This window comes from Piliocolobus tephrosceles, chromosome 16 (assembly GCF_002776525.5).
Source record: "Piliocolobus tephrosceles isolate RC106 chromosome 16, ASM277652v3, whole genome shotgun sequence".
NCBI lineage: Eukaryota > Metazoa > Chordata > Mammalia > Primates > Cercopithecidae > Piliocolobus > Piliocolobus tephrosceles.
In genome coordinates, this window is record NC_045449.1 from 74,602,743 (window position 1) to 74,617,228 (window position 14,486).

Consider the following 14,486-nt stretch of genomic DNA (forward strand, 5'->3'; position numbering starts at 1 on the left):
GGTTACGTCCTCCCGCTTCCCTTTTGGGTGCATTCTCCTGGTGGTTGTGGGGTTACATCCTCCCACTTCCCTTTTGGGTGCATTCTCCTGGTTGTTTTGGGGTTACGTCCTCCTGCTTCCCTTTTGGGTGCATTCATTCTCCTGGTTGTTGCGGGGCGGGCTCTTTGGGAAGCAAACGGAGATGGAGGCTGGTGTCACGACACTGCTCGTGAGTGGACCAGCCCTGGGTCAGCGGTGGAGGGGTGGGCAGAGAGAAATCAGGCTCACCTCCGCCAGCCCTGGGGAGCTCTGAGGATGGGATGGGAGGTGAGTGGTCTCACCTGCATTCTGCATTAGTTGTCAGACATCAGCCACCCAGAATAGGGCCTGACAGCCGTGAGCCGCCTGCCTGTGGTGCCCCCAACCTGAAGGGGATCCCGGCCCCCTCCCTCACAGTGTCTTGGTGTAAGAGAAAATCTCACCTGCCTTACCCGGGTCTGCTGTTACCGCCAGCCCCATTTCGATGGGGCCCTTGAGAGAGGAGGAAGCGCAGCGCAGAGGAGCTCTGCCACAGGTGCACAGCCCGTTTGCAAGAAACATGTTTCCTCTCCTCATCCAGGAAAGTGGCTCTTCCCAGTCGGCTGTGGAGAGCTTATCATCAGGCCCTGCTGAGGCCTGTGGCAGTGACCGCGGGCTGGACTAGAAGACAGCAGCCAGCAGCACCCAACCACTGGAGCAGCCACTGGTGCCACCACTGCTAGCAGCCGGGGCCTCCGGGCCGGCCCGGCCCCAGGGGAGTGAACTCTGTTCATGTAGAACCACAGCAGCGACCCCCTCAGTTCCTAGGCTGGGGCAGGGAAGCACTGCCCTGGCCTCCTCCTGGTCCCTGGCAACCTTCTGCTGGGTGTCGCTGTGTCCGCATGGTTGGGTTTGATGGCCATCAGGGATGAAGACTGAAGAAGAACCAGGCCAGGAGTGGTGAAGGGCAGGGCTCCTCCTGTGGGGTGCTCAGGGTGGGCCGCCGTGCTGTCACTGCTGGGCACACCTGTGGGCTCCGCCAGCCGCGCGGCTAGAACTCACCCTGCTGATGCCGACGGCCAGGGTGGCTTTGGGGTTTCACCCTCAACTGGCAGAAGAAGCTTTACACGCTTGGATGTTTCCCTTTTTCTTTTTTAAACTCACACCTTGGGCACGCATCTGCGTCCTGCCCTGGTGACTGACGTGAGCACAAAGGGAGCCTTAGTCAGCCGCTCAGCCCGCGGGAAGGAAGAGGTGAGTGGGAGTGACTCACGCCAGGCTTGGGCTCCAGGCTTCGCAGCAAAGCAGTGAATGCGAACGCCCAGGGGAGCAGCTGGACCGAATTGAAGCTGATTTGTGCTGAAAGAAGAAAACCTAATTCACAGATTACATACCAGTCATGGCCCTTCCGATGGACGCATCTCCCTCTGCTTAGTAATAGGAGTTCCTCCAGCGCCACTCGTGGAAAATAGAATTTGCAGGCGGAAACAGCATTAGGGAGGGTGCCGGCCATCTACTGCTGTGTGACAGCAGTGTCCCTGCAGACCCGGCAGCTCAGAACAGCACACAGCCTCCAGGTCCAGTGCCTGTTGTGGGACTCAGCCAGTTTCTCTGTGCAGGATCCCACCAGGCTAAGGCTGCCTTTGCAGTTGAGACCACCCAGCGTCCCCGGTCTTTCTGCTGTCGGACAGAACTGTTTAATATTAACCAGGTGGGGTCCTTAGCATGACCTCCTGCCCCTCAGAGCCAGCGCGAGGGCTGGATGCTGCAGCCTTGCCTAGTGTCACACACGGTCACGGCAGCCGTCACCTTTGCCATATTCTGCTGATCGAAAGCAGTCTCAGGTGCCACCTGCACTCCCAGGGAGAGGCCACACCTGGGACAGAGGTCCTGGGGCCACATTCGAACCTGTCCACCTCAGCTGGTGAACTGTGCTGGGGTTTGGAGAGGATGAGAGTGAAGTTGCAGAGCCTAGGGAGCGATCTGACCACGGCTCCCCTGAGGCCCAGCAGTCATGGCAGGTGACCACAGGGGTCATGTAAGAATAGGTTGATAAAGCACCTGTTGCGTGTTGGGTGTGTTCTGAAGCTTTGTAATTGTTAGGCCATCTCCCTCTCACAGCAGGTGCTGCTATAAAGCTACAATTTTTGCTATCAATATGCCCATTTTACTGATGGGAAACTAGGGTGTGTGAGGATCCGCATGGCAGGGCCAGGCCGAGGCTCCAGCCGTCTAGCGCCAGCCTGCCCCATGCTGACTCAGCGGCGTACGTGCTGAGTCATGATATGTACGTGCATGAGCTTCTGTTTCAGGCACATCCCCGGGACAGGAGTGCACCCAGGCAGAAGTGGCATTTAACCAGGGAGCAAAGCTCTTGTCACCTCGTTACACATGGCCTCTGTGCTGGTGGATCACAGCATCGTTGTCAGCGTGCAGAAGCTTCCCCGGTGTCTGAATGAGTCTGATCAGGCAGAGACAAGCAGGGAGTGGCACGTAGCGACCTGCTGTAGTCATGCTCCTGGGAGCAGGAGCCCGTGCAAGGTCTCAGGAAGGACTTGCGCCTCATATGAGAACCCCGTGGCAGGTGGCCTTCCTTGCATTTTGCAGTCAGCCACATCCCACCTGCAGAACAGAACCCTGGGGTTTTCCCTCCAGCTGGACATGAGAAGTTGCTGGGGAGTCAGCAGCCCTGTCCTGGGATCCGAGTCATCTTGGTGACTGACTCCCACCCTTCGATGCCCGGCCGAGACCCGCCTGGCTCGGGCCTGCCCTTGGTTGGGACCTCACTGACCTCAGGCCTCTGACCCCTGACCCCTGCCTTGGCTTTACGGCCTTTACAATGCTGGCCCCGGTGGCCACCCACCTGCCTGCCCACCGCCTGCCCTGCCTTTGAGTGCCCGGCCCCTTTGCCCCACAACCAACCGTGACCTGGCTCAGGAGCGTAACTGAAGCAGGTTGCTAAGGAAAAACCAAGGAACAGGACTGATGGGATGTTCTGGAAGACAAAGACAAATCAAGCCACTTGTCAGAACATTGGTTCTAAGAGGGAAAATTTGGGAACGACTCTACTACCTAACAGAATAGGAATGTAAATTAAGATCTGGATGCTTAAAAGAAAATGTAAGCAGTCTTAACATTTTATTCATGACTAGGCAAAAATATGTTAAATGAGAAACAACACCAAATTGCATCAGCAATATAGTTAATATCTACGTTAAAATACGTAGTACACATAGCAGTAAAACACTGAATAGATTTACAAATAAACATGAATGATGTTTGTGCCAGGGTGGTACAGTTGGGGCGATGGTTCTCCATTCTAAAAATTGATAAATATTACTTTGGTTAATTAAAAATCTGTAGATTTTCTAAGCCTTTGAAGCACTAAAAGCAATTTTTAAAAATAGAGTTTTTATGGCTAAGGCATTATTGTTCATAAATTCAGAACTAGAGACACACAGAAGAAATAATTGAATACTTCTTTACATGAGGAAAAACATGACTGGTAGAGTTGCCTAAGAGGCAGGCGTGGGGGCTGTCAGACAGCAGAAAGACTGGGCTGGCATCCAGGAGGGCACAGGCATGGGTAGGGCAGCGCTCGGGCCTTGTTCAGTCCAACCAGGGCTCTGTGGGGTGGTTTTGCCCCACAGTTGCCAGTCATGGAGTAGCCAGAAGTTCATATTTTCATTTTTAATTGTCTGATTATTCGATGTTGATATCTAATGTGGCATTAGAAAGCATTCCGCGAGCCCAACCGGACACATCCCACCAGACAGCGGCCTGCAGCCTGCCTGCTCCGAGCTGGGCCATGAACCCCAACGGTCAGAGGCTTCAGTGAAGCCATGGGTGCCTCGGCTCCCAGCATAGGGGGCGGCCCGTACACATGGCAGTGCCGTGTGCATGGGGAGGGCGGTGTCCAGGGCGACTTGTGGCTGAGTCTCAGGACGCTTCCCCCACTCTTCTTCCTCAGCCCCTCCTGTGTGTGTCCAAGGGTCCTCTCCAGGTAGGGGTATTTTCTGCAAGGTCTGACACCGTGGCTTCTTCTCTTTCTATGCTGGGAAGTGCCAAATAAGTAATATTAAAGAGTTCTCTGTACAGAAATCGATGATGTAATTTCAGGAGAATCACTTGCATTTCACACATGTTCTCTGGAGAGGGTTTTCAGCAACAAGGCTGCCAGCATGAATCTGGAGCTAAAAAGTAAACACTAGTCAGTTCCATTTAATGCTGAAAATTATATCATGAACCAACTTTGATAGGGAATTGAACGTAAAAATTGGGCTTTAGATTTGGAGAAGATCCTAGGCCTCGTAGGAGAAGAAAGACTGGAAGTGTGGTCTGGGTGGTCAGGAGCCGGGACAGCACATCCTACGCCGAAGGTGTGCACAGATCCTCCCGCCAGCTGCTCTGTTCTGTGGCGTCTTCCTGGTTTCCTGGAGTCAGGGCAGCTCCACTGGCCTCAGTTTCTAGAGGATAAACCTGACTGAGGTGGACCTGCCACCTTGGCCACTGCCCAGTGCCAACCCCACCCTGCCCCAACCCCAGCTCCACCCAGTTCTCTCATTTCCTCTCCTCTCACTGCCACCAAAACATATGTCCAAAAATGGGGGTTTGTCAGCCTGTATCAGTTCATTATGTGTGCAAAAAATGTATCGGAATTAGTTGAACGGTAGTAGACCACCCCCCAGTTCTGAGTGCTGACAGTTTGTAAAAGACCCTTTCAGGTGCTCTGCCAAAGCCGCTCATGCACAGCCTCCTCACGGCATCAGGCTGCTGCGTGCCACAGCGCCCCTGCACTGAGCCGCCTTGCACGGGCCACTGCTGTCCAGTGGCTTCGTCATCACCTCCAAAAGGAGTCTGGTAGTTGAGGTGAGATCGCAGGTGCACTGCTCCTCGGGAATGCCAGCGGCTTACCGTGACAGGGAGCATCGTTTTCATCCTTTTTTTTTTTGGAGGCATGGTCTCCCTCTGTCAATGGTCTCGCTCTGTCACCCAGGCTGGAATGCAGTGGTGTGATCTCAGCTCACTGCAGCCTCAACCTCCCAGGCTCAAGCAATCCTCCCACGTCAGACCCCCAAGTAGCTGGGACTAAGGCACACGGCCAGCTAATTGTTTTGTATTTTTTGTAGAGATGGGTTTTCACCATGTTGCCCAAGCTGGTCTTGAACTCCTGAGCTCCATGTGCCCACCTCAGCCTTCCAAATGCTGGGATTACAGTTTGTGCCACTGCGCCCAGCAGGGAACATCATTTTAAAGCAGCTCTTTGCTTCCCAGCGGAGATTCCGTAACAGCCGTGTGTTATTCCGATGTGTGTTTCCCCAAATCCACTACACAATTAAGGTGCTTAGGAGGGAGGACAGGCAAGCAGAGGTTTCGCTTACACTAGCTCCGCGTCCTTCCCGGGTTTCAGAGAGTCATGTACTTGCACTTGCACTGCCCAGAGACCAGGCCCCAGCACTGCCTCGTCTCCATTCCCCACGGAGGCTGATTCCTCAGTCGATGTTGCCCTGAGAAAACCCCACTCCAATAAGGCGTTCGACTCTGGAGTCCGTCATAGCAGAATTTCACCTCCACTCTGTCCTAGGCGTGTTCGCATTCGAAGTCTGGTTCTAACTCTTACACACACTCGCCACGATCCTTGAGTGAGTTTACTAGTCCGGACACGGGAGGAGGCTTCTGGAAGATTGGGGAACCCCAAGCCTTCTTAGGTGTGGGCAGTCCTTGCCGCTTGTGATGAGTTTGACGCATGACTTTCTCACTGTCCATCGGAATCCCGCCGAGGCTCTGGAGACAGCGATGTCAGATCTCTGATGACAGTGAACTTCCACAGAGGGCAGCAGCATCTCCCTGCGTATCCCTGTGTGTCACTGTGTATCTGTGCACACAGTAAAATTTAACAAGAAGCCAGTCCATTCCACCGTGTTACCACGTTGCAGATGTAGGGAGGGGACAACCACCCAGACTTGGTCATCGTCTTTATTTCGGAGCCTCTGTGCTGAGCCGGAGATGAGGAAGATGTCGGTGCCTGGCTCTAAAGGCTTGAGCCAGGTAGATACGGAGGGCATGCAGCCAATACCCCTCTTGAGACACCAGCTTGGTTAGTGTGGAAAAACTCCATTGAATGGTCTGCCTTCCTCCCTTGAGGTAGTTAGGTGTGCTAACTGAAACACGGGTTCGTTGGGAACCCATGATCCAGATGCTTTACAAATGGGCATGTGTGAGCATAGGCAGCACAGGCTGCAATGGCCCCAGGTGTCAGGGTGCAGGCGGCTCCTGTCTTGGAGGCTCCCATCTCCCGTGGAAGCTCCTGCTGGCCACTGGGGCAACATTCCAGCAGGTGGGAAGGCCATGAGGCGTGGATGAGGCAGCTCAGGCCTGGGGGCAGACTTAGAGCTCACACGCCCATCGCCCCCCTGTCCTGTGGCAATGTCTGGTCCAGCCTCATCCAGGGAGGAAGGGAATGTGGCCTCCACCCTGAGTGGCATATCCCAGCTCAAACCCCGTTCCTGAACAAGGGCAGGGAGGGAGGCACAAAGGAGTAAGGAGCAGACAGACGCACAGACGGAGAACATTCGGCTCAGAAACAGAATCGGGCTCACCACTGTTACTAGATTTTGCCAAGTGCAGCTGAGGACTGAGCTGCTGCGGAGGTGGGCTCCTCACCATGGGAGCATCACGGGGGGGCTCTGCACAGCTGTCTGCTACGAAAACAATGCCCAGAGCTCTTTCCTCCCCTCATCAGTAGACCCAAGTGTATCCAGCCCCAGGGAGCACACAGGAAAGGGAACAGAAAAGAGATTTGGAATAAATAATTTACAGTCTAGCTATTATATTCTTTGGGTGGTGATGGAGAGGTTGGATTTTTAGCAAGAGGAAAAAGGGAACAAAACCTAACAGAAATTGAGGTTAAAACATAAAGTAATCTGCATTTACACCCGCTTCAGGCCGCGGCAGCAGTGATGACTACTCAGAGCCGGCTTCCTGCTTAATTTTTGATGCAAAGTCATCGGGGAGTCATTCTCCTTCACTTTCAATTTCAGGGGTCCTGAAACCTTGCGTTTCTCGGCGGTAATAACCTGTGCTTTCTGTTCCCGGGGCGGGCGCCACTCTCTGACTGATAAGTGCAGATGGAGGCTGTGCGGACTTGGACGGCTTTCCTCCAGCCCACCTCCTGGGCGCCCGCCATCTCAGGGCTGTTTCCTGAAAACCCAGCTCTTGCCTGGATGACATGTTTTCCAGGCGAGTGACTCATCAGAGCAGCCAACAGCTTAGAAAGTCCCTCTGCCCCCAGCTGCTGGCGGGGAGGAGCCCACGATGCAGATGAGCTGGTCACAGCTAATCACAGCCTCCTCCCCTCAGATCTGCACTCCAGCCCTCCAGCCCTGCTTCTCCAGGCGGCTTGATCGCAGGCTGTGGGAAGTGCTAATCCAGACACCTTCCCGATCCCCTCCCACCTTCTGCTGTCGTGTGCTGCCAAACCTCGCAGGGCTGGCTGCTCCCAAAGCCCACCACCATGGTCTCTCGTGTGTACATAGGACCCACTTTCCCACTTGTCTTTAGTTGGGAATCCCAAATTAGAGCTGCAAGTTTGTGTTGATTTTATCCTAGAAAATGCAGCCAGTTTTAATCAACAGATAAATGCTCATTAGAGAATGCCATTGTTCTGCTGTTTAAAAGGTCGCAGTGCAGGCGGGGGCGGTGGCTCACGCCTATAATCCCAGCACTTTGGGGGGCCACTGCAGGCAGATCACCTGAGATCAGGAGTTGGAGACCAGCGTGACTAACATGGTGAAACCCTGTGTCTACTAAAAATGCAAAAGCCGGGCATGTGGCGCATTCCTGTAATCCCAGCTACTCAGGAGACCAAGGCAGGAGAATCGCTTGAACCCGGAGGCGGAGGTTGCAGTAAGCCAAGATCACACGACTGCACTCCAGCGTGGGTGACAGAGCAAGACTCCATCTCAAAAAAAAAGGTTGTCGTGCAATTTTAGAATTTAATGGGAGCCCTATGGTCATCTAATCTGGCCCTTTAATTTGATTAAATAAATAAATAAACCGCCCATGGCCCTGAGAGGGCCCCTGGCTTGCTCAGCAGGCGGTGCCAGGGTGAGCTCCTCCCAGTACCTCGTCTTCCCTGCCTTTCTCTGAGTGGGGTTGTCCTTTGGGCCCAGGCTGAGCCATGGCTTGAGGTTCAGGGCCGCTTCACTGTGTGCTAATAATCGGGTTCCAGCATTTGTGTTTCAGCAGTTTGTAGGTGTTCTTTTACATCCTTTCTTCTCATTAGTACTTGAACAAAGTTCTTTTCCTCGTCTCATGTAGACAGCTCTGCCTCGAGTCCATAGCCCTGGGTAGCCGGACGTCCCTGAGCAGCCTCCTAGCATCGTCCGGGCGCCGAGCCACAGCCCTTCCTCCTGGGCTTTGTCTCATCCCTGCAGCCTCCCTAGCCTCTGTGCATCAGTGAAACCAGAACCATCTGGGGCTGCTTTTCTGGTCTATGAGATGTGGAGCTGGGTCAGTCCCCGCTTCCCACCCCCGGGCTGGATCCGGGTGGGCTCTCAGCCTTTTAGGAGCACAGCGTCCCACTGCGGCGACGTGGGCCACGTGTCCCAGAGAGATTGTCACCCGTGGCTCTGACGCAGCTTCGCTGGGTGGTATCCTGTCCGGTGTGCTGAGCCATGTCTCCAGTGCAGTTCAGGCCTTCGGCACCAAGCGAAGGCCTTGGAGGGCGTGCAGATAGGCTTTCGGGAGGCACGGTTCCAAAGGTGCCCCGCCCAGCGCTGACCGAGACCACACCGGGCGCCATGCTGGTCTTTGTGGGCCACAGCCTGGACACCCTCTCTGCTCTCCTGTCGCCTCCACCTCCCCTAACTTGTACATACTTTCTTCTAACTCCTGAAGCAGAAACTTTTTATTTGATTAAATTCAAGGCATCTTTATAGAGTTTAATTGCAATAATTGACTTTGCTTCTTTTACTGAGGGAGTAAGGTCTCCCTCGGTGCTGCTGAGTGCCGTTTGCCTGCACCTGGGGATTTACGGGGCGTGTGGGAGCTATTTGCACGTATTTTGAGGCACTTTTGATTATCTCCTGATTGCTTCTGAACTCTGTTGGCAGGAGAAGGGCATGTTTGTGCAAAGAGGGCCAGTCTTGGGAAAACTGAAATGTATTTCATATATTTGAAAGTGAAAAATTGTTCTTTAGTCCCTTCGTTCATCTTAAATTTTTACTTTTTTTCTGATTTTAACATTTTTCATTCTCATTTTGGTCCTTTACTAAGACACTGAGAAAATATGCCCTTTGACACGGTAGCACAGTGTGTCATTAGCCTAAAAAATAACACAGAGTCCTCAAGTCTCTTGGAAAATTACCCAGGAGAAGAGAGCGCAGTGCTAGAAGCAGAATCCGTGATACTGACGTCACTTGGTTTCCACAAGGAACACATTTCTAGCAGAAAGGGAGAGTAGGGCTGAAGGGGTTGTTGTCCTTCCTCCATCCCTGCCATGAAGGTTGAGCATCCCTAATTCAAAAATCCAAAATGATTCGAAATCCAAAAGTCTGCGAGGGCCACCATGCTGCCACAGGTGGACAGTTCCCCTCCCGACCTCGCGCGAGCACTTTATTTCATGGACAAAATTGTGTGAAATTCGCCTCGGGCTGTGTGTGTAAGAGGTATATGAAACATAAATGGAGTTTGCTCTTAGACTTGGGTCCCGTCCCCGTGAGATCTCATTATGTATATGCAAATATTCCAAAACCTGAAAATATCAGATCCGAAACACGGCTGGTCCCAGGCATTTTAGAAAAGACATATTCAACCTGTATCCATGGAAATCAAGACTGCTCTGTGGCCGTGCGAGAGTGCGGTGATCATTCACTTCCAGTTTAGAGTTCGTGTTGGATGTTGTGGTGGGGGGACAGCAGCTGCCTCTCACTGACCCCTGCTTTGTGTCAGCCGCTCTATAAGGACCCCGTGAGGGAGACGTGACCATGAGTCCATTTCACAGATGGTGAAACGGATCCTAGAGAGGCAGAGCCACGCGTCCAAGGCCCCAGAGCCACACGCTGAATTTCACCAAGCGGCCTCCCACACAGGCTCAGCGGCCGGGCCCTCATCCTCTGGACAAGGCGGCAGGCAGGCAGGTCAGCCGCTCCCTGGGCCAGGGCTCGTGGGCAGCAGAGCTGGGAGCAGAGGCCGGGCTTGTGGCTCGCAGTCAGACCTTCTTCTCTTCGCTCTCTCCTTTTCGAAACTCCCACGGGTCTGCTCATGTACAGCGGGTGCTTCCTGCTCGCCCCCACTCATTTAGCCAATGCTTATTGAAAGCTGGCTATGTGCCTGGCCCTGGGAAAGAAGCTGGGTACAGCTGGATGCCAGGGCACCTGCGGGATGTCTGTAATTCAGTGTGTGGCTCTGTGGCCTTGGGCACGTGGCTGTGTCTCTCTGGGATGAAACGGTCTCATGATCATGTCTCCCCCACAGTGTCCTTGTAGAGCAGCTGACACAAAGCAGGGGTCAGTCAGAGGCAGCTGCTGTCCCTCCGCCACAGGGCCAGAGATGGCGGAGGTGCTGGGGTGTGCCAGGCCTGGGGTACCACGAGAAGGCCAGAGCCACAGAAGGGCTTAGGGGTGCCGTGTTAGAGCCTCCGAGAAAGCTCACAGGGCAGCTCGCCTGGACGGAGGTGCCGGCAGAGGGGCCCGTTGGGAGGGGCTGTTAGGACAACACCGAGACTCTGGCAAGGCCACATTAGGAAAGTGGCGATGGTGGTGGTGGCTGGAGGTGCCCCGTAAGGCTGTTGCCTACACCTGGGAATCCCAGGAATTGGCCTGGAGGTGTTAGGTCCAATTCAAACTGCTGGCTGGTCCTACAATAGAATCGGGGTGTGGAGCTCTGGAGAGAGGTGTGAGGCTGTTTTAAATAGTGTCTGGGGGTGTCAGTGAGCAGGTGGCAGTGGGCGCCCTGAGCAAGGATGAGAGCAGGCGAGGAGAGGGCTGTGGAAGCTGCAGCAGCACGGCCCTGAAGGACGGGGTCGGGAGCCCAGGGAGGACGCTGTCTCGTGTTCACTGTGACGGGAGGGAGGCCGGAGGAGAAAGCCTCGTAATGTCCAAGAGGGAGAACTCAAGAGGGACAGTGTGGTCGGTTACTGTGACAAGGGGTCTCGACAGGGGAAGCACATCACCCGGGTGGTCTGTGGAGCCACTGTGGCTTGCGGGGAGCAGCTCTATGCATGGGAGGAGACCCCAGACTGCAGGGTGCCTGGTGAGACCCACGGGGAGGTGGCAGGGACTGACTGAGCAGGTGGCCGTCCACACCAGGGAGCAGTGGAGGGGAGGCAGGGAAAGAACAGGGATGGGCCCGACGGCAGCATCACAGCACAGAGCTCAGCCCTGACTACCAGGACCGCTTTCTCTGACTACACGCTGACCCCTCCTAATGAGGCATTTTGGCCTGGCCCCGGTGTCTCTCCCACATCCCTCCAGGACACTGCCTCATCAGAGCCTGTGCAGGGACTGCAGCTGCTTGGAACACATGGGCTGCTGCTACTTGGGTTCAAGTCACAGTCAGAAGCCACAGCAGAAAATGGGAAGCATTCGTTTCTTTTTCCCGGGCGTTTTTCTGATTTTATTTTAAAGAGAAAAAATGTGACAAACAAAATGGTGAGAATGCTGGCAGCACCAGCGTTCCCGGCCTGCGCGCTCCCCTGGCCTCCCCTCGGACGTCTTCTGCAGCCCAAAGCTGAATAGCAGTGAGACTGTAAACATGCCGCCCACCAGCTGCCATGGCCTCTGCCCAGACCCTTGCTGCCCACGCTCAGCTGGCTCCTCCTGTGCCCCGTGAAGTGGCCCCGTGTGGAAGCCTGTCCATAATGCTCAGTGGGTGTTCCTTTGTTCTCTCCACAGGCAAGCCTGGGACCTGGCTGTTGACATCTGTCTGTCTCAGCTGCCGACGATCATCGAGGAAGGCACTGCGTTTCGGGTGAGTCCCTCCAAGGGTGCGCTGTGCATCCGTGGCGGCAGCTGCTGCTCTGGGCACCTGGACTTCAAAGCCCCCAGACTGGGGGTGGTGCCCAGGACTCTCGGGTGTCAGAGATTCTGTTTACCTGCCTGGAAAAAATGTAGTTGCCAGAGTTTAAAACATCGAGTCAACCAGGGTTTAAAGTTAGACTTTGAAAGAATGAACTTTTAAAACAATCCTATCTCTAAATTTTGCTATTACAGATCTGCTTTTCTTAATGCAGACTCACTCCCTGTGAGTGGTGATCGTGTTACACTTTCTAGCCTTTTCGCCACAGACGCGTTGTGGATTTCCCCCGTCCTCTGACTCGGCCCTGTGGGACAGTGCCCCACAGAGGGTTGGTGCTGAGCCCTGGAGGGGCATTCTGCCCCCAGCCACACTGCACGGGCGCCGGAGAGCTGAGCTACCCCAGGGCGAAATCTTGGTTTAGTCACAGCACCTGCCGGTGAGGGTGGCCCCAGGCCTTCGCAGCAGCTCCCTTGGACCCCCTCGTGGTTTCTTAATGAGCTTTTGCCTTATGTGAGGCGTCGAGTCTGAAAATCGATAAATAAGACAGAGGCCTTGCCCTCCAGAAACCCGTGAGGAAAGAGGAGCCTCTCACATCCACGCAGAATGCAGGGGAGGAATCAGTAGGTGCAGTAGACATGGGGAGGCCGGGGATCGGGGGGCGGCAGCCTGGGCAGAGGCCGGAGGGGACCAGCATCCCCGCCTCCCACTGGGGCCATGCCTGAGACACTACCGCATCAGGCCTCAGAGCCACGGAGCCTGGCTGTGCCACCGAGGGCAAGTTTGGTCACCTCCTGTGTCATGGTCTCCTCATTTAAGGGAGGGATTACGGTGGTATCCATCCCCGGGACGCTGGGAGGACAAAGTGAGTTAATGTAGGAAAAGTGCTTTGGACAGAGCCCAGCACAGGGCCTTTGGGAATTCATATGCCGTCCACTGTTCCAGAGCTGGCTGTCACTGATGCGAGAGCGTCACCTTCCAGCCCAGGGCAGAGGCACCGATGGTCAGGAAGGGTTCTGTCCACTGCCCAGACTTTTAACTTTTAGTGCACCTCACAGCCGTCGGGGAAGCTTCTAACACACGCAGTCAGGAGCCTGGGTGTGCATGTGATGTGCACGCGTGTGTGGGTGTGCATGAGGGGTGTGTGGTGTGCCCGTGCGGGGTGTTTTAACTCCTCAGATGATTTTGACATGCCCCCACGGATGGGATGACTGGGAAAATGGCCTTTTCAGAGGGCTTTCTTCTCTTTTATAATCTTCTGTTACCCTCCCCTTATTGCTTGATTTTTGGTAACATTTGATTGTGCAAATGTTCAAACCTACAGCAAAGCTGGAAGAAATTTACAGTGAGCACCCCATGCCCACCACCTACTTCTGCCCCGTCTTTGAATTCATGCATTTTCAAGGGCATTGCAGACCGCCCCGCATTTTAAACCATGAGGCCGAAGCCAGCTTCCCCCATGTGTTTGGCATCAACATTGGGCTCCTAGATAAAGGCCTTCCTTCCCTCCCTGCTGGACCACAAACCTTGGGGGCAATGACAGGGTCTCCTGCAGAGTGGCAAACCTTCACAAACGCTGCCTGCCCACCCTCCACCTGCCAGAGTAGCCCTGAGTGCCTGCGCTCTTCCGAAGAGCTGTGGGCCTGTTGCCGCAAACAGATATTTGGAAACCTTCAGGAAACTGGCCTTTCTGTACTCTGAGCGTGACTTCACTCAGTACTTTTAAGAGATCAGGACAGTCTGCTTTTCTATAAAATAATGCAGTTTCTATTTGCATGTGTGCTCTTTCTAAACGGATACTTAGGTTTCTGTGCCAGGTATCTTTGCCAAGTATCTTTTCAAGGATTTTACTCTATCTATGCTAAACTACTAGAATCAATATTCTGCATTTGGAAATGATTTCACCATGTTGGGGTGTCAGGACAAGCCGGGGATAACTGACGTGGACCACACACTAGGTTTTTTTTTGTTTTTATCTTATTGGAGGTATAACTTACATATAGAAAAGTGTATACATCATACATGTACAGCTTGGTGAAGTTTCAAGCTGAGCATACTCGTGTAATCACACCCAAATCAAGCAGCGCCCATGAGCCCCCTCGGCGCCCCTCTTAGCTCCCTTCCCCAGCAGTGGCCACTTTCCTGCCCAGTTGTGTGCTCGGATGCATGGAGTCACACAGAGTGTAGTCTCTGTGCCTGCCCGCTGTCACTCAGCATTGTTTGAGTAAGCTCACACTCACTGCACCACAGCTCACTCTCACCGCACTGCAGCTCACACCGCACTGCAGCTCACACTCCCTGCACCGCAGCTTACACCGCACCACAGCTCATACAGCACCGCAGCTCACACTCGCTGCACCGCAGCTCACACCGCACCGCAGCTAACACTCACTGCACCGCAGCTCACACCGCACCACAGCTCATACCGCACCGCAGCTCACTCTCACCACACTGCAGCTCACACCGCACCGCAG

At 54.2% G+C, this 14,486-nt stretch overlaps 1 protein-coding gene across 3 annotated transcripts in view; it reads left to right on the forward strand.

Annotated features, from left to right (window-relative positions):
- The window catches only part of RPTOR (regulatory associated protein of MTOR complex 1), a 399,056-nt gene that overhangs the window by 270,454 nt on the left and 114,116 nt on the right, over window positions 1-14,486 (forward strand). For all 3 annotated transcript variants that reach the window (XM_026455870.1, XM_026455869.2, XM_026455871.1), the window contains one exon: window positions 11,892-11,967. In XM_026455870.1, coding sequence (XP_026311655.1) covers window positions 11,892-11,967 — 76 coding nt within the window. The remainder of the gene's footprint in view (window positions 1-11,891; window positions 11,968-14,486) is intronic.